Here is a 20,347-nt window from a genome sequence, read left to right on the forward strand (position 1 = left end):
TGTACATGCCAATCCAACACATGGATATACAAATACTAAAGCGTGTTCTCTATAATGACGTGTGTATGGATGTGTGTTTCTCATTTCAGCACTGTATCATGGCTCTGTGCAGCAGCAGTCTCAGTGAGCTGGGTCTGCAGCTCCTCATTGACCTCTTGACCCTGAGGGATTGCTCTTATTGGCTGGTCCGTAATGAGCTTCTAGAAACCCTGGCAGAAGTGGACTTTCGGTAAGAGGTTAACTCTGCTTCATTTGTCATACAGCATCTAATATTGATATTAAAATACTGTTAGGTCTTTATTCCTTTATAAATGTGTTGCTTTAACATTACATCACTACAACGCTAGTGCTAAAGACTCTAACGTGGCTACTCTTGATCGCAGGTTAGTGTGCTTTCTAGAGAGGAAAACGGAGAAGTTGCACAGAGGAGAGCATCACTACACCAGGGTAAGGCTATACACACCTCACTTTTTTAATTCGTCTAGAACACTGTTGTAAATGTGCAGTAAACAAATTAATCAATTTTACTTTTGCCACAGTTCAATATATGTTTCTGTGTGTTCTCTATCTCTCAGTTGTTGCGTCTGCAGGACAGAGTAATAAAGGACGTAGTGATTTACCTTCTTGGTGACGATGATCCGCGTGTACGACATGTTGCGGCTTCTATTGTTACCAGGTAAACAAGCGTATCCCTATTTTCACAACAAAAGATGACAAAGGGATAGGGACAGGGCAGTGACCATTCATAGGATAAGTACACTACCGGTCAAAAGTTTAGACACACCCATTCTTTATTTTTTTTCCCCCACATTTTACAAGAATAATAAAGTCATGAAAACTCTTGAGTAACACAAATGCAACTATGGGAATTATGTTGTTAGAAAAAATCTGAAATAATTTAATATTTTCCCCATCTTCAAAATAGAATACATTTCCAGAAATGTATACTTGGCATTGTCTCAACCGATATCTTGAGGAATTTCCCTGAGATGCTTTTAAAACAGTATTAAAGGAGTTTCCACCTATGCTGGACTCTTATTGGCTGCTTTTCGGAATATTTTGCTCCAAGTCATCCGTTTAAAAAAAAAATATTTTTTTGTAAATAAAATGTTAGTTTTCTAATGAAAGAAATGAATATGTTGGCACAACTATATTTTTGTTTACGACACCGATTTCAAACATTTAATCATTCACCTTCAGATCAAACGGTTTTTAAGATCATGAGAAACATTTCAGTCGAGTGTCTCCAAACTTTTGACCGGTAGTGTATTGTTCACCACACGGTGATGTGATTTCAGTGTTGTGGCAAGCTACAAGCAACATATCAATCGAGAGTTTCTCAGTTCTGTGCAAATTAGGTATAGGAATACCTAACAAATCCAAACGAGTGGTGCTAATGATTCCTCTGACCAATCATAAGCCTGTAAGGTCGGTAAGTAGCTCTTAAGGTCTGTAAGTAGCTTTACTGTTTGGCATGCAAAAACGGAAGAAAAACCGTGCTTTTGTCTTATTGTCATGTACGAGCTTTCTTTAAATATGACGTTAGTTCTCTAGTAGGGAATGTATGCAACTAGTACAGTTCATTTGCTTTTCGAATCTAAGCTGCTACACACCCACGAAAGACAAGCTACATTTATGGCATTTTGGCACACACCCTTATCCAAATTTCTCTCATTTGCTGCGTATAACTAAGCAGCTGATTGTTAAGGACCTTGCTCAAGGGCCCAGTAGTGGCTGCTTGGTGGCGATTGGATTTGAAGTCTAATGTCTTATCCACTGTGCCACTACCACCAGCAAATAAGCGACTTATCAGTTGCTTGGGTGAACAGAATTGCTTATAGAAAGTACCAGGCATTCAAAGCCAAGGAACTCCTTGCTAGGATGGTATTGACTTTATTGGCACACATTATTTATGATTATGATCTTGGTCCATAAAAAAAAAAGAAACCGAGCTATTGTTCGCTGTCTCTGGCTGGCTGTGCTACCTGATTTCCCACAGAGGGAGAAGTCTTTTGTCAGCAGAATGTCAAGTCCTTGTACGCTGCGAACATCTTGATAATTTTTTGTTCACTTGACAGTTTATGCCAGTTGAAATTAAATACCTGTGTGTGCCTCTTTCCAGATTGGTCTCTAGGTTGTTCTATGATTGTGACCAGGCTCAGGCAGATCCAGTGGTGGCTATTGCACGTGATCAGAGCAGTGTCTATTTGCAGCTTCTGATGCACGAGACGCAGCCTCCGTCTCAGTTTACCGTCAGCACCATCACACGGTAAAAACAGCATACAGTGTAATGATCAATTGCGTAGTGCGTTACACTTTTCTTTTTTTACTCTCTCTCTCTCTCTAAATGACTATTGCAACTCATGTGCTTTATAATAGGACATATCGAGGTTACAGTCTGTCACCGGGCGTGTCCGACGTTACAGTGGAGAACAACCTTTCTCGAGTCATCACCGCCATCTCTCACGCGCTTACCTCCTCCACTTCTAGAGCTCTGACTGTAAGTTTCAGAAGGCTGAGACTTGAGTTCCTCTGTAGCTATACAAATCGAGTCCATCGATAATTTCTTCAAATATACATGAAACTCAGGACATAAATTTGTCTCGCTTGCGCTTTCTGTTCTCTCTTCGCTTCAGTTCGGCTGCTGCGAGGCATTGTGTCTGCTATCCTTCACTTTCCCAGTGTGCACCTGGAGCACAGGGTGGCACTGCGGCTTTGTCAGCTCTCCTGTGTTCCAATTTGGCCGATCCAGCCAGTCCCGCAGCCAAGCACGCTCCTACAGGTGAGCACAGTGTGTACGGTATTTCCTAGACAGGAAGTCTCCCCGCAGTTTAAGATATTCATCACCCATAAATAAATAAATAAATGAATAAATAAATAAATATACACACACACACATATATATATATATATATATATATATATATATATATATATATATATATATATATATATATATATATATAAAATAATAAACTTAATATTGGCGCCCTTCCTGTAACAAAATCATTCTCATGACAACTTCTGTAAGACTTAAGGGACATGCGTAACAAGTAACAAACATCTATATGTAAATGTTAGTGTTACAGTTTTACTATGAATGTTTCAGTAAAGGTTGTTTGTGGAAAGCATTCTAACTATTGTAGTACTACCCACCTAACCTGTATTAAGTTGCAGTGCCTGCTAGTTGGCAAAACAATTCCTAAAAGTCTGGGGGGAAATGCACATCATGCTTATTTCACACTGTATTTTGTTAACATTTATTATTTAAAGCCTTAACCTGTATTAATCTGCGCTCTCTCTCTAGTCTATCTCAGAGCCAGAGTGGCAGCAGCGAAGACGGCCGTAGGTCATTGATTGTCGGTGTGGCCAGCATGGTACTGTCGCTCCTCTCCTCCGCCTGGTTCCCACTGGACCTCTCTGCTCATCAGGATGCCTTGATGCTGGCTGGAAACCTGCTTGCTGGTGCGCAACCTGCTTTAGACTGTCACAATCGTGACATTTTGGTTTGCCATTTCTGTTGATTTAATGCACACAAAAATACTGCATGTACACATGCACTTTTTGGAATTTTAGCTTTGATTGGGGGACTGTGGGACGAACTGAGAGAATTTTCTAGATTGGGAGAGCATACAAATGACTCCACAATTTTGCTAAATATTTTATCTATATTTAAAGATGCCGTGTACAGTGTGCTTCAGTTGTTGTTAAAAATGACATGTTACAAATGTTGTTAGAAATTACATTGAGTCATGAGGTCCTGTGAGTCGCTCTGACAATTCTATTATTTTAATGTGTTAGGGATGTCAGGAAAGTTGTACACCTACTTAATACACCGGCTCAGGCATGAAGTAAGTCCACTTACACAGTGACAGGACCCATTGCCAATCTGGGCAGAGAGTGAGACAGAGAGAGAGAGAGAGAGAGAGAGAGACAGAGAATGAATGTGAAAGTGTAAACAAAGAGGAGTGAGAGAGTCAAAGAGTCTGATATTGTGCCATAAGAGGTGAAAAAGCATACAGGACTGATGGAAATTGTAAAATCTTACATCCTGTTGCTTTACATTTGAATCAGCTGGTACCTAAAAGGAGCAGATATGTGAAAAAAGTACCATAATCTTTAAGGTTTGATATTTGTTGCCTTACCTGTCTGTGTCCTGCTTCCACTCTGAAATTTAAGCTGCTGCACCAAAGTGCATGAAAAGCCCATGGGCTGGTGAGGAAGAGTCCAGCTCTGCTCCCTCCAAACAGGAAGAGGTGTGGCCTGCTCTGAGTGACCGTTCCCTAGTTGCTATGGCGGAGCAGTTGTTTTCACACTTGCTGAAGGTCCTCAACATCTGTGCACATGTCCTAGAGGACACGTCCCCAGGCCCTGTGGTGAAGGTAATACAATATTGTTTTCTAACCATGCAATGTTTTGTTTTATTTATTTATATATATATATTTGCATTTGCGATTACATTTTACATGTTCTAAATCACTGAATGAAACAGTTTGTGCTTTGAGATCTTCAGTAAACCATTAAAGGTTGTGGGTTTTTTTTTAAATTTAATTTGTTTGTTTGTTTTTAAACCAGGCTACATTGCCATCGCTGACCAACACTCCATCTCTAAGTCCAATCAGGCGAAAGGGCAAAGAGAAGGACACAACTGAACCCAGCACCACTCCCATGAGCCCAAAAAAAGGAGGAGAGACCAATGCAGGTAATATGACACATGACACTTCACGAGTATTTGCATCAGTCTGGCTGCGTTTTCTCTGCCAGCTGTGGTTAGCGGATCCATTAAGTAGTTTTCAAAAGTTGAACATGAAAGCCTCCTTAACAAAAAAAGTGACCACCTTTCTCCCTTGCAATTTTAGTCTATTCGCTTTTAAAGCTTGAATTAACTGCCAAAGATCAATAAATTAACTTCGTAGTCTGATGGAAGCTTCCTATTAATCCCTGACTGAGAAATGTTCTTATTAGTGATAAACTTAAGGGTAAATAAATAACAATCCAAACAGCATGTTGTTAAACCTGTTTCAGTGGTACAGTTATTGAATAGGTTGAACTTGTTGGTCTCTTTTAAAATAAATAAAAATAAAGAATTGCCTACTTAACTATATGTATTCCTAAGTCCGAAGTCAAAAATATTAGGATAGGCCTGTTTTTGCATATTACTGTCGAGATCTGAATCCTGGGATCCTTCTGTTTTTGCACAGGCAGACCAACGGACAGCACAGGCACAGCTCCGGCAAGCAAATCCACCTCTGTGGGCAGCTTTTATCACCTGCCTCCTTATCTGAAGCTTTACGACGTGCTCAAAGCCACTCACGCCAACTACAAAGTGAGACAGAGTAGTGTCTGACGTCTGGTTATTTCATTCGAGGTTATACAACCTCAGAAGGACGTCTGTTCGTTATAAATAAATAAATAAATCTTGTAACGGTTAGTTTGTCATGTCGGACTTTGTTGGTGTTTTCAAGGTAACTCTCGACCTCCACAACACCAGTGAAAAATTTGGCAGCTTCCTGCGGTCTGCGCTCGATGTTCTGTCCCAGCTGTTGGAGCTGGCCACCCTGCACGACATCGGCAAAGTATGACTGAATGTGTGACGTTTTATGTAATTACTTTGCATGTTGGAATACACCAGCATTTTTCAGCCTGATTTCTAGAGATCGACCTATATATTGATTTTTAACATTTTTTTTAATTACCAATTATTTGCATTTATATGTGCCCGATAACAGATATGCAGAACCGTTATTTATTCATTGTTTTACTTCTTTTTTTTGGCACAGTGATAACACCACCACTGAACTAAACAGACCATTTTATTTGGAGAAAAAAAATCAGATTCGCTTCCTCCTTGCATACAAAACAAAACAACTCTTATTTATACACCAATAAATAGAGGGGTCTGAAAGAGTGCAAAAAAATTAAGTTCACTGTTACTAAAGTGACTTTTTTTTTTTAATATAAATGCTTCAATGAGGTAAACAAACTCGTAAAACAAATAAAGCACATGAAAATAATTCTAACACATCTAAAAGGAAAAAAAAACTGATGCAGTGCTGCATTAACAGTCCTACACGCAATTCTCAAAACAGCCAAAAGATGGCCATTTATTGGTAAATCCTATATTACAAAACCAATATCTGATTATGGAAAAAATGCTTAAATATCGGGAAGAATATCTGTAAAAATGGTTATCGGTCACTCTCTACTGATTTCTAACCACAACTTAGAATTTTGATGCATTTCCCTGTAATGGGAAAAGAACATAAAACTCATTTACTCAAAACTCATTTAAATAATGAAAGTCTAGGGGTAGTTGTGGATCTCTGTCAATAAATATTCAAATTAGAATAAAGGATGAAATGGATGAGACAGTCTGACATACTAAAGTTGTTTGAGTGTATTCACCTTGCTGTTACCATAAAAATGTAATGAAATATTATTCAGGTTACTTATGCCTTCCCTAAGATTCTGTGGAAATCTGGCTTGTAATGTGTTAATATGGATAAAGGGGATGAGAGTTCACACTCTGTGTTTTGCATTCAGTGTGTGGAGGAAATCCTGGGTTATCTGAAGTCCTGTTTCTTACGGGAACCCACTCTCGCAACAGTGTGTGTCCAACAGGTGTGTCATGTGCTCACACTTTCACATGCCCACATACACGCTTTTAACTGTAACATGTAATAGCACTGTGATATTGTTTCTCCCTCAGCTGCTTAAGACCCTGTTTGGAACTAACCTAGCCTCCCAGTACGATGGAACCTCCTCGCACCCGTGCCGCTCACAGGGGAAGGCCCTCCGTCTGGGCTCGTCCAGCCTGCGACCAGGCCTCTATCATTATTGCTTCATGGCACCATATACACACTTCACCCAGGCTCTCGCAGACGCCAGTTTAAGGAACATGGTGCAAGCTGAACACGAGCAAGATGCATCAGGGTGAGTAAAGACACTTACATTTAAAGATTGAAGTGCTTTCGCAGAACTTGAGATTGTACTTGACTGTGTAAGATTATTTTTTTTGTGCTCTCCTGCAGGTGGTTTGATGTCATGCAGAAAGTGTCCAATCAGCTGAGGTCAAGCATCACTAATGTGACACGTCATCGAGGAGACAAGGTAAAGCAGCTCATGGATTGCCAGATTGCTCAGGCTTCTGTGGTTAAGTCTGTCTAATTTTCAGAGAAAATTTTGTTAGTCCATGAGATGATCTCATAAGAATTGATGTGTTTACGTTAACTTTTGAACATATACATTATAACAGAATATTAAATTAAAATTAGGATTAAAATGTATCTTTATAGTGTGGGGTAGCCTGGGGAAACCCTGTACATGGTGATTTTTTTTGACTCTTTTATATGTGTGTATATGTTTGTTATATATATATATATATGTGTGTGTGTGTGTGTGTGTGTATGTATGTATGTATGTATGTATGTGTATGAGGGAGATGGAGAGAGACGTCATTATATATTATAGATCAGCCATAACGTTAAAACCGCTGACAGGTGAAGTGAATAACATTAGATATTGATTATCTCATTACAGTAGCACCTGTGAAGGGGTGGGATATATTAGGTGGAAAGTGAACAGTCAGTTCTTGAAGTTGATGTGTTGGAAGCAGGAAAAATGGGCAAGTGTAAGGATCTGAGCAACTTTGACAAGGGCCAAATTGTGATTGCTAGACGACTGAGTCAGAGCATCTCCAAAACAGCAGGTCTTGTGAGGTGTTCCCAGTATGCAGTGGTAGGTACCTATCACAAGTGTCTTAGTGCCAGATACCACAGCACACCTTCAGAGGTCTTGTGGAGTCCATGCCTCGATGGGGCAGAGCCTACGCCATAATTTTAATGTTATGGCTGATTGGTGTGTATGTGTATTTAGACATCTTTAGAACAACTGACTTTTTGTTTTTTGTACCAGCTTGTTTTTTTAAACTGGCATTAAGCTTGCCTAGTGTAGATTGGAATATTTTTTTAAAATATATTTGTAGTTTTTTTTTAAAGTTGGGGTGTCAAAGTATATTCTAGACAGGAAATTATTATTATTATTATTGTTATTATTATTATTATTATTATTATTATTATTGTTATTATTATTATTATTATTATTATTATTTTTAATTCTCAATAGGCTGTGCACTAGAATTCAGCCACAATGACATCCAAGAGGTTTCACACGTACACACACACACACACACACACACACACACACACACACACACACACACACATGCAGAAATACCATAGTGGGTATGTCATTACTAGTTTACCAAAAGAAATTCCAAATAAAATATAATTGGCTTTTATAATCTACTGTTTCTCATTTTTGTTTGATTAACTGGGTTTATTTTGGGAATTGATTAGTCTGTTGGATGTCAGTATATATTTCTTCCCAAAAAACGTTTTGATTCATGACCGACATGCTGTATCGTGTGTGTTTCAGAATGCCATCCACAATCACATCCGTCTGTTTGAGCCGCTGGTGATCAAAGCACTGAAGCAGTACACCACTAGCACCTGCGTGGCCCTGCAGAAGCAAGTGCTGGACCTGCTCGCTCAGCTAGTGCAGCTCCGTGTCAACTACTGCCTGCTCGATTCTGACCAGGTGAGTCACACAGCTTTATCGAAAATATTTTAAAGTACTGAACCCTGAATCAGTTCAGAGGGATTTTTATTGATAAAAATCTTAAGATCGTTTTTAATAGAACAGAAGTGTGCAAGTTTCATTTTTGGCTGAGCTGTTTTGTTAAATCCGGGCTTGAACTGTAGACGGCCCGTACCTCTTGGATCTGAGACGCTTAAAAGTACGTTCAGCCCAGTAAAAAAGAGACTTGGCAATCTTAGCAAGCTAAAAGTTAACATGTGCTGCATTGTGTGTTTCAGGTGTTCATTGGTTTTGTGCTGAAGCAGTTTGAATACATTGAGGTGGGGCAGTTCAGGTAAGCTGGAGTGGCTGAACAAATACACTCATACATTTATAATGTTAACAGTCCTATGTACTTCTTATACTTATATATAATATTATGTGTAATATACACTACCGGTCAAAAGTTAGACACACTCATTCTTTATTTTTATTTTTTTTCCACATTTTAGAATAATAATAGTAATCAAAACTCTGGAATAACACAGGTGGAACTATGGGAATTATGTTGTGATAAAAAAATCCAAAATAAATCAAAAATAATTTTGTATTTTAGCACCTTCAGTGTAGACACCCTTTTTGCCTAGAATTTCCAGAAATGTATTCTTGGCATTTTCTCATCCGGTTTCTTGAGGAAATCCCTGAGATGTTTTTTTAAACAATATTAAAGGAGTTCACACCTACGCTGGACCCTTATTGGCTGCTTTTATTTGTAAATAAAATGTTAGTTTTATATTGAAAGAAATGAATGTTTGCACAATTGTACACCGATCCTCTGGACAATTTTTAAGGCGTGCCTCATTACTTTCTCTTCATTTCTCTCGGACTGTCACAGGGATTCCGAGGCAATCATTCCCAATATTTTTTTCTTTCTGGTGCTGCTGTCCTATGAGCGTTATCACTCCAAACAGATTATCAGCATTCCAAAGATTATTCAGCTGTGTGATGGCATCATGGCTAGCGGCAGAAAAGCGGTAACTCACGGTGTGTGATACTTTCCCCCGAAACATACCACTTGCCTAAATGTGTTCTTATATCATTGATGAAATGAATGCAGGATGTTTTATTGATTAAAAACTGTACAAGATAGCTGCTGTGAGTTGGTTTGTACTTGACTGTGTTTGCACTGCTTCTCAGCAATCCCTGCGCTGCAGCCCATTGTGCATGATCTTTTTGTGCTGCGAGGCTCCAATAAGGCTGATGCAGGCAAAGAGCTGGAGACTCAGAAAGAGGTGGTGGTGTCCATGCTGCTGCGCCTTATACAGCATCATCAGGTAGCACCGAACTCTAGAGTGTCTACATTATGCACTGCTATGATGTGCTGAACGGTGTTTTGATGAAAGCATTTGGTGTCTGTAGGTGTTAGAGATGTTCATACTGGTCCTGCAGCAATGTCATAAGGAGAACGAAGATAAATGGAAGAGACTGTCACGGCAGATTGCAGATATAATCCTGCCCATGATTGGTAAACAGCAGGTCAGACACTGTTGCTTAACACTGTAATTGTCCATGAATTATTTGTCAGTGACGCATCTGTAAAGAGTGTATGTGTATATGTTACAGATGCACCTAGATTCTCCTGAAGCATTGGGAGTGCTGAACACACTCTTTGAGACGGTGGCACCATCTTCACTGAGGCCGGTGGACATGCTGCTGAAGAGCATGTTCGTCACACCTTCTACAATGGTCAGAGTGCTCGATTACAAATAACCACATTAGCCTGTCATCGCATTTCATCATCATGACTCTCTTCATTTTTATACCCCCTTTTATTTCATTTCATCTACAAACAGATTGATAAATATGCATGTGTTGTATGCAGATAGATGGATACATACATACATACATACATACATACACAGAGAGCATGACAGAGAGACTGAATGACTGATTTGCACGTACACACTATCAAACAAAAGTGCGTGATTAATTATTTAGGTAATTATTATTAAATACAATTATGCAATTAGAATTTCTTTATTTAACATAGTTTAAATTGATAATGTCTAGTTTCATAAATAAAATTAGTCAGCAAAAATATTTCGTAACAATGAAATTAAAATGTTAATGCTGAACTTGTTACATAATTAGAATATATATATATATATATATATATATATATATATATATATATATATATATATATATATATATATATAAAATATGTATCTTTTGTTAAAAAAATTCTCAAAAATACTCTACTCTCATGGCACATGAGAAAATATATATAAATATATGTGTGTGTGTGTGTGTATATATTCGTGCCATGAGAGCAGAGTATTTTTGAGAATTTTTTTTTAACAAAAGATCAAAAGGTTCAACAATAAAGACAATTTCTAACAGCCCTTTTTGTTCATATTTACCAAGGGTGCCAATATTAGTGGAGAGCTCTGTAGGTGCAAATGAAAGTCTGTAGCTTTAGCTCTGTTTGTATTGTTATAACTGCACATCTGCTGCTTTGCTAATCATTTGCTTTATTGTCTAATTGCATATTGCGTACAAATATATAATTTGTCTCCCATTAAACCATTTGTCAGATATCAAGTGTTAAATATCTACCGTATGCCATATCTATTATATGATCTGTCTATCGCATGTCATCTGAAGATTTTTATGCCTGAATTCATTGTCACTTTTTTTTAAAATATATTTCTTGCTGGTCATTCCTCCCTGAGCTCTGTCCGTATTCATGATGCTTTTTTGTTCTTGCTGTAGGTGTCAGTTGGCACTGTGCAGTTGTGGGTGTCTGGGATTCTGGCCATCTTGCGTGTGTTGATCTCCCAGTCAACAGAGGACATCATTCTTTGTCGTGTCCAGGAGTTGTGTCTGTCTCCATACCTTCTGTCCTGCTCCGCCATCTGCCTTCTCCACAACAATGATTCTTCTTCTCCAACTGCACCACCCGCTGCTGATGTAGAGACCAATGGAGATCCACAGCGCTTCCTGCCTGAAGAGACATTCGCCAGGTGAGACTGCTTTTTATGAAAACTTTTTTTGGAGCCTGTTGGAACAACTCCTAATTTTCCTTCATCGCTTCCTCCCCTCCCCTATCTCTTTCTCAGATTCCTTCTGCAGTTGGTAGGTGTGTTGTTGGATGAAATCTCTAGTAAGCAGGTAAAAGTGGATATGACTGAGCACCAACACACATTCTACTGCCAGCAGCTAGGCACACTCCTTATGTGTCTCATCCACATCTTCAAATCAGGTATATAACGAGCTCATATGTCTTATTCACATTTTTTCCCTTTCTTTCCCTTTCCATATTTGACCTGCTCTGTATTGCAAGATTTGTCCTGCAGTCATCTCTTGCATCATCCTACACGTTGTATTCAGGAATGTTCCGACGCATCACGGCTGCAGGCAGCCGGCTGTTGAAGGTGGAGGGGGCTGAGGGGGCAAATTTCTACACGCTGGAAGGGCTGAACGGCCTGGTGGTGCAGCTCATCACCACACACCCCTCACTGGTGCTGCTCTGGTGCCAGGTGCTCCTTATCATCAACTACACTAACTACACCTGGTGGTCCGAAGTGCACCAAACCCCCAGGTATGCTGATCTTTCAAATACAGTTTATTTCAATTCAGATTAATAATCATTCAGATTCATTTGGTTATAGGTTTTTCTAATGTTATGATCCATGTGATGCTATGAAACTTGAGCAAAATAATCTCTGTAATCAACTCCAGATTATTCCTGAGTCACAAATCTTTATTTATTTTTGTCTCTAGGAGGCACAGTTTATCCAGCACCAAGTTGCTGAGCCCTCACTCGTCTGGAGAGGATGAGGAGCAGAGGCCCGAGGGAAAGCAGGCCATGTGTAACCGAGAGATCGTTCGCCGAGGAGCGCTTATTCTCTTCTGTGACTACGTGGTGAGACTTTATTTGATTGAATCATACAGCTGGAGGCAGTTTAAGGTTGCTTCCACACCGATTTGAGTCCTTTGTTGTGTCAGAAATCGAAAAGTGTAGCGCTGAAAAGCTGGTACAGAATAAATAGTATTAATTGTTTTCCAGCATTTGTCATCCAGTGTTTATTTTCTCTTTTTGTCTGTTGTTTCAAATATCCGTAACGGATCACGTTTCTGGAGCCGTTTGGGTTTCGAGTCTGTCCTTTGGCTTAGTATACCAGCTCACGTCTACAAAATAATGCTGATCTCAATACATGTTTGGTTCATTTCATACACTCGGGTTGAATCAGAGTCGAATCTCTTTCTCACTGCAACTGAATCATGCTACCGGGTTGAAACCACCTTGCTCAAACGCTCCTGTTGTTTTGTTCAGCCCCACAGTGTGATTGCTGTGGTCTCATCTGCATAAACAAAACCACACAGATGGAGAAAACACAAAAGAGTTCAATTAAAAGGGGCTAAACAATGCAGTGGAGATTGACCGATATTGATTTTATATATATATATATATAACCGATACCGATATTTTCATGTTTGTGCCTGAGAACCAATATTTATTTGTTTTCTGTTTTGACACAATAACACCATCACCGAACTGAACAAAGCATTTTATTTATAACAGTTTTGTCAGTTTCTCATTCACCATGCATACGAAACAAAACAAGACTCTTATTTATACTCCAATAAATAGAGGCGTCTGAAAGAGTGCAAAAAATAAAGTACACTGTTACCAAAGTTTTTATATATATATATAATATATATATATATATTTTTTTTAAATAAATAAAAGCTTTAATGAGGTAAACAGTTTTATTTGCGCCAAGCTGCTTAAACTACCTATCAAGCATGTATTTAACACACCTCATTTGTGCATAAATGGCTGTTATGTGAAATGAAGTTTATTAATTAAAGCAAAGCAAATATTCTTTACCTGTGCACACTGCTGTTGCCTCATCTTTCCTCAGATTGAAGCAGGAAGTATGTGTCACTTTTTAGACTTACGCTAGGAACAGCGTACAGTATGCGTGACGCAGATTTTGTCATCAACAGAGTACACACGTTTTGTACACGCGCAGCCTGATTTTTCTAACCGCAGGGCGCACATGCGCATTTAATTATTTTGCACTATTTAGTTCTTCCACAAGGTGGCAGCAGTCACTCAGGGCAGTTGATTCTCAAGGTAGTTGAAGAATAACCAGAAATGACGGAAACTAGTGCAGGTTAGAAAGTACCCGCATTTGTATAACTCTAGCCTTAAAGAGTATAAGGATTTGTATATGGGTGCTAATCGTGGTGAGAGATTGCCCAAGCATTGTTGTTTGTGTTGTAATTCTTCTTCATATTCAACCTTCACACCAGACCTGCTTTACTGCTTTGTACTGACTTCTGTAGGACAGGAGCGGTAGTGCAAGTTGTTGTAATGCGCGTGCATCAACCGCCGGTGTACGCGTACATGTCAGATGGAGTATACTTTGAAAGGCTATGCATATGACGGTGCGCAAATTCTTCTGTACGCGTGAAGAAGAAAAAAAAAAAGCAAGCATGCCAGAGGCTTTAGTGCTGCAATAGCAGTCCTGTATGCAATTATCATAACGCCCACAAGATGGCCATTCATTGGTTTTCCGATGTTACAAAAGCGATAACCGATTATGGAAAAATGTGTAAATATTGGGGAAAATATCGGTAAAACCAATAATTGGTCGATCACTACAATACAGGTGCCTTAAAACCCTAAAGTTACCCAGGATTTATGAAGATTATGAGGAAAAAAAACAAAACAAAACAAAACAAAAAAAAAAACCCAACGGTGTGCCTACCAATATGAAGCTTCCCTAGACTTGCATTCCCAACCTTATAATTGTGTTATATAAACTACATTATTTTCTATGACACTAACTCTCGCCTGGCCAATATCAATGCTTACTTAAATGTAGTGTTTTTTTCTTCAGATTTTTTCCCTACTTATTTTTTGAAAATTATGAAAAATCACTGTAATGGCAATTTTTTATTTATTTTTATTTTTTTTTACAACTGATCAGTCTGCATACTTGAGTTTGAGATGAATTGAATTTCCCTTAAATGATTTAATCATGGGTTAGTAGTATCCAGTTCTTTTTTACTTTTTTTACTTCAGAATATAACATAACTTTCTCTCATTTTTTAGTCTTTTTCTCTGAGCTTTCCTTTCAGACTTAATTCCTCCACATTCTTATTGCTAATTGTCTCTCTTGTACTCTATTGCACTTACTCAAATATTCTGACCCTCATTCTCTCTCCCTGTGTATCTCAGTGTCAGAACCTGCATGATTCGGAGCATCTGACCTGGCTGACTGTGAACCATGTGAGGGATTTGATCAGCCTGTCGCACGAACCGCCCGTGCAGGACTTCATCAGTGCAGTGCACCGCAATTCTGCAGCCAGCGGCCTCTTCATTCAGGCCATACAGTCACGCTGTGACAATGTCTCTACTGTACGTCACACACACACACACACCCCAAAGCCAGTGATGTCTTTATTTAGGTTGTTCAATCTTGATCCATTCAGTGCACTAGTGAGACTTTCTTGTGTTGTCTGCTGTGCTAAAAAACACGCCCAGTAATGAGCGCTCTCTCTCTCTCTGTCTCTCTCTGTGTGTGTGTGTGTGTGTGTGTGTGTGTCTCTCTCTCTCTCTCTCTCTCTCTCTCTCCCCGTCTTGAATTACTCCCTTTGTTTCTGTGTAGCCGGTGATGCTGAAGAAGACTCTGCAGTGTCTGGAGGGAATTCACTTGAGTCAGTCTGGAGCTCTGCTCATGCTTTATGTGGACAAGTTGTTGAGCACACCCTTCCGTGTGCTGGCACGCATGGTGGACACACTTGCCTGCCGACGAGTGGAAATGCTGCTCGCTGAGACTTTACAGGTCACACACACACACACACACACACACACACACACACACACACACACACACACACACATGCCTGATATCATACGCAGCAGTTTAAATGGTACTTTTATACTTTGGAACCTGGCAGCAAATTCCATGCAAGGAAGTTCATAAATATTTTTCCAAATGTGTGTTTAGCACAACAAAAATCAAAGAAGTTGATTGTAATAGGCTACATTTTCCAAGGCAAAAGCAGTCAAAATCTGATTTATCCTCATGTGGTGCAGGTTTGTCTTTTTTTTTTTTCTTTTTTTTTTGTGAACAGCAAGTGTTCCATCGAATCTGACATTTGGCCTACTTTCATACGTGGTACTGAAATCAAGTACAGGCCAGATATGCGGCTAGACAACCTCAGTCTGAACAGGCTTTGTCCTAATTTCATCTAAAATGTTGTGCCAAATCACACACGTATGTATTTTATGCACTGAGTCATCGCTGCATTGTTAGCTTAGCATCGAGCGCCACACTATGGCTAGGTTTTGCAGACTGCTTTTCAGTGCAGTAAACGTGTTTCAGATCTTAAAATCTATCAAAGATCTAAAGCTGTTGGTCATTTCTCTGAGTGGATGTGAGCATCTGTCAAGAACTATTACTACACTGTTACCCCTTTACTTAAAAATAGTGATGCAGCAGCACTTTAGTCTTTTAGCTCCTCATCTTTATACTTCGTCTCAAACAAAGTGAAGTTTTTTTTTTATGTCATTATTTAACATAATTTTGTGGAACGGCGACATTGACAATAATTCAAACGAGCTGAGGTTGAACTGCAATTTCTTCTGTCTTTTTCCTCTGTAGAATAGCATAGCTCAGCTGCCAGTAGAGGAGCTGGACAGGATCCAACAGTACCTCCAGACCAGCGGCCTAGCTCAAAGGTAATTCTGTGTTTGTCATTTCCTGTGGTGTTTCCTCATGACTCCACGCACTCAATTATTCATTTATTGTAGCACGATACTATAGGGTGTAGACAGAACTGAAGGGTCTGCTGTTGATTAAAAAACCACATTTTTTTGTTTTCCACAGGCATCAGAGGTTCTACTCCCTGTTGGACAGGTTTAGAGCCACCGTTGCAGAGGAAACCACAAGCCCCTCCCCTCCCATCACATCACACCCGCTGGACGGAAATCCACCCCCTGGCCCAGAGAGTGTAACAGCCAGTAAGGTGAGATTCATCACAGGGTTCGTAAAACTGACCTGATTTTTTATTGTTTTATTGTGGGGGGTAGTTGTTTTTTTTGTACCACAGCACTATTGAATTCTCAAATCTGATTGTTCAGAAGGTGTTGATTCATTTTCTATAACCGCAGCTCTGACTACAGATGACAGGTTTATATTTTAAGCGCTTGTTTTAATATATTATTGTTTGTGTTGTAACGGGCTTGTCTGGTGGTCACTCTACTTAAACTAAAACTAAATATGAACAGATCTAATGAACGCGTGTTTAACGAAGCCGTATAATTGCGAAGCGTTCTCTAAGGAGACCGTTATTTAACATTCATGTAAGGGAGTCTTCAGTGTCACCGTCAGCACGAGAGAGTCTTCAGGACAGAGGACATTGTGCTTTCCGATCTGTTTATATCTGTCATAACGTGAGTGAAAACAAGAACGGATTTTAAAACATTAAATATTGTTTATTACATTTCATGTTATAAGATGAAAGTACAGGTGCATCTGAAAAAATTTGACTATCGCGGAAAAGATTTTTTTTTCTTTTCTGTAATGTAATTAAAAAAGTGGTACTTTTCATATATTCTAGATTCATTATACATAAAGTGAAATATTTCAAGTCTTTTTTTGTTTTGATCTTGATGATTACGGCGTACAGCTCATGGAAATCAAAAATCCAGTATCTCAAAATATTCGAATAATGAATTTATAATACAGAAATGGCAACCTGAGAAGAGCTTTATGTGTATTTCACTTTGTGTAATGAATCTAGAATATATGAAGGTTCTTTAATAAAGAAAAAAATATATTTTTGAGAAGTAGCTATGGGGAGCAGAGGAATGAGACACTCTGCTTCACATTGAGCTACATCACACCACCCTGTCATTGATCATTATTTTCCTAATACAGCATGCCCCAAGTGTTTTAATGATTTTGTTTATAATTGATTTATTTTGTTAATAATTTTGTTTGTGTGTGTATGTGCTTGTGTGACTTGTGTGTTACAGGATTGGTATGTTGCTCTGGTGAAATCCCAGTGCTGTTTGAGAGGTGAAGCATATCTGTATGAGACAACTGATCTGCTAACCAAACTACCCCAGTCCGACTTAAACGCCGTCATGTCCTGCAAGGTACTCATCATAATCCTGTATAAGGAATACGATGATGTTTAGCTCATGCAACGGGCAAAAAGCAACTTACCAGCTTTTGTACTGCTTTGATTAGCAGTTTTATTTCATTTCAGGCTTCTATAATATCTCTGGTACTAATACTAACTCCATATCCTCTTTAACCCTTCACTTTGTGTCTCTCTGTCTCAGGATTTTAACCTGTGTCTGCTGGCTCCATGTTTGAGTGTTGGCCTGCAGAGGCTGTGGAGAAATCAGGGAGTGGTTCTGTTTGAGACCACCCTCCAGGTGATTTTCGAGCATTTGTCCAGCATTACAGCACTGCTCCCCTCACCTCATCAACCGCTCCTCCTGTCCTCGCAACCCAACACGGACTCTACTTACTGGAACGCACTTAGTGGTGTATATGGTGAGTGCTCCAGCTTGTAAATGACCCTGTTTATACGTGGTGTTAACATCTGGTAATTTAATGTGTTTCAAATATGTCGACTGAGTACTTGAACCATGAACCTATTGTTGCTTTGTGCATATACGGATAAAACATTTGCCATCCCATACAAGAATTTTTTGGGGTGTTAAAATTCATTTTTAATGCGAGTCCACTAGGGTTTTCTTTCTTTCTCTGTTGCCAAAATAACAGTAGGGTTTATTTTTATTTATTATATAACATTTTACCTGTGTTAAAAGTGTATTCCTGTGTGTTGCAGGTGAGGCCGGATTTTACCAGAAAGTGATGAGTGTGTGTAGTGCATTGAGTCGGTATCTGATGTCTCTCCCCAAACTGCCCTCGGCGCTGCAGATCCCTCCTGCCACTGAGCACCTGATCACCTCCTTCACCACCCTGGTCATAGAGGTATATACACACACGTGTTAGGGCTGTGCGATTAATCGAATTTTCGATTATGACCTCCGACAATTATGAAAAGAAAATAACTGAGATCAAATGATTATTGTGCCGCATTCTGTTTTGCAACGTTCTCGTTTTGTCTCTTTGAAAAACCATGCACCATTTTTTCTTTACAGACGTGCGTTTTCGCCCCTCCCTAAAAGGCCAAACTCCCTCCCCGCCAGGCTGTGGCATTTTTAGTTGAGCTCGAGCCAAGATGACAGAAAGAGAGCCTTTGGTCGACAAGAAAGATAAAACCATTTCAGCCGTTTGGAAACAATTTGGTTTCAAGGAGTCCGATGTAGGACAAAAAGAAATAACGTTTGGCATCATTGGAAAGCTCATTTCCTCTAGTGGCATGACAGCTGGTGTAGATACGGTCATTTCCTTTCTAGAGCTCACTAATAGTGAGAAATTACAAGCTGATCTAAACCAGCAGACAGAATTTCATTGGCTAAGGAAGTTTAAAGTTCATTTCTGGCCATGCAATTTGCTGAAATGCGTCACATGTCACCTTTTATGCCTTCTTTTAAATTAATTATAATTGATTCCACAATTCTGATGGAGATACAGATAAAAACTTTATTCTCTCCATTTTTCAAGTTGTTTCACAGTAACTGGTCTCAAAAACAGAAAACACATTACTCTAATTAACATTACACATGAACTCAATTCTGAAGATTAAGATTTCTTAACTTATTGAATGTTATTAATTATTATTAACATTGAATTCTAAAAAACCTCTTGTTAGTCTCACATTCACTAAGCACAAAAAAAGCATTTCTACTTCATCATTGATCTCAATCTGGTAATATATAATAAACTTTCTTATATGTATTAACATTAACTGGATATGAAATATACTACACTACAAATATGTTTTTCTGTGCAATATATACTTTTTCTCACTCATCTTCATTTAAATCTTTCAACAATGTACTGGCCCTTTAATTCAGCGCGAGCAGCGTGGCAAATTAAAAAGTTGACTCGACACCTGAAACACCCTCTTCACTGCTGCAGCGTCAGGTGTAAAATTTTTAGCAGTGCAGAGATTACAAACTGCAGTTTTGTCGTCATTCCACACGAGACATTTTCTTTACACACAGCACGAAATCGATGTTTTCCCCACCCTCTTTTGACTGACAGGATATAATCAGCCCTGATCATCGGATGCTTTTAAACTATTGGAATGTTCCTTGCTACAATTTGTATTGTAATTCAAATTTCGTATGATATTTTTTATGTATCACCCACCCCGATATCAACTCTCAATCACTTCTTTTACCTTCTTCAATCTATTAAAGATGTACATTTTTATAGGCATTACCTGTGGTAATGCTGCCAGTAAAAAGTGCACCTGTCTTTGGATGCATTCCTCACTTTTTTAACATGCATTTGTTTTCCAGTAGACACTCGGTACTTCATAGTGGATATTATGATCCATCCTTTTTTTCCCTCTCTATCTGACCCCCAATAAGAAAGTATGGACATCCTGACACTCTCTCTCTTTTCTGTCTGTAGCTGGTGACATGGCGTCTGCTACAGGACCGGTTACCTTTCAGTATAGATGTGCAGATGAGCGTGTCCTGCCTGTGTTTGGCTCTGCAGCAGCCATCAGTGTGGACAGACTTTGCCTCTCGAACCTACCTCACGCACACCTGCTCCGTCATCCACTGTGTCCACCTGTTAATCTACGCAGGTAT

At 39.1% G+C, this 20,347-nt stretch overlaps 1 protein-coding gene across 3 annotated transcripts in view; it reads left to right on the forward strand.

Moving 5' to 3' along the window:
* htt (huntingtin) overlaps positions 1–20,347 on the forward strand; it is a 50,909-nt gene that overhangs the window by 19,369 nt on the left and 11,193 nt on the right. For all 3 annotated transcript variants that reach the window (XM_017464521.3, XM_053679854.1, XM_053679855.1), the window contains 32 exons: positions 90–229; positions 384–447; positions 576–676; positions 2,123–2,269; positions 2,380–2,500; positions 2,637–2,782; positions 3,308–3,465; positions 4,180–4,382; positions 4,576–4,702; positions 5,202–5,326; positions 5,466–5,576; positions 6,544–6,621; positions 6,710–6,933; positions 7,032–7,110; positions 8,437–8,598; positions 8,877–8,932; positions 9,473–9,621; positions 9,775–9,911; positions 9,997–10,113; positions 10,201–10,323; positions 11,353–11,603; positions 11,700–11,842; positions 11,971–12,181; positions 12,364–12,505; positions 14,834–15,013; positions 15,264–15,440; positions 16,263–16,339; positions 16,488–16,626; positions 17,639–17,761; positions 17,951–18,167; positions 18,466–18,611; positions 20,166–20,343. In XM_017464521.3, the coding sequence (XP_017320010.1) occupies positions 90–229; positions 384–447; positions 576–676; positions 2,123–2,269; positions 2,380–2,500; positions 2,637–2,782; positions 3,308–3,465; positions 4,180–4,382; positions 4,576–4,702; positions 5,202–5,326; positions 5,466–5,576; positions 6,544–6,621; positions 6,710–6,933; positions 7,032–7,110; positions 8,437–8,598; positions 8,877–8,932; positions 9,473–9,621; positions 9,775–9,911; positions 9,997–10,113; positions 10,201–10,323; positions 11,353–11,603; positions 11,700–11,842; positions 11,971–12,181; positions 12,364–12,505; positions 14,834–15,013; positions 15,264–15,440; positions 16,263–16,339; positions 16,488–16,626; positions 17,639–17,761; positions 17,951–18,167; positions 18,466–18,611; positions 20,166–20,343 (4,552 nt within the window). The remainder of the gene's footprint in view (positions 1–89; positions 230–383; positions 448–575; positions 677–2,122; positions 2,270–2,379; positions 2,501–2,636; positions 2,783–3,307; positions 3,466–4,179; positions 4,383–4,575; positions 4,703–5,201; positions 5,327–5,465; positions 5,577–6,543; positions 6,622–6,709; positions 6,934–7,031; positions 7,111–8,436; positions 8,599–8,876; positions 8,933–9,472; positions 9,622–9,774; positions 9,912–9,996; positions 10,114–10,200; positions 10,324–11,352; positions 11,604–11,699; positions 11,843–11,970; positions 12,182–12,363; positions 12,506–14,833; positions 15,014–15,263; positions 15,441–16,262; positions 16,340–16,487; positions 16,627–17,638; positions 17,762–17,950; positions 18,168–18,465; positions 18,612–20,165; positions 20,344–20,347) is intronic.

Source organism: Ictalurus punctatus, chromosome 3 (genome assembly GCF_001660625.3).
Source record: "Ictalurus punctatus breed USDA103 chromosome 3, Coco_2.0, whole genome shotgun sequence".
Lineage (NCBI taxonomy): Eukaryota > Metazoa > Chordata > Actinopteri > Siluriformes > Ictaluridae > Ictalurus > Ictalurus punctatus.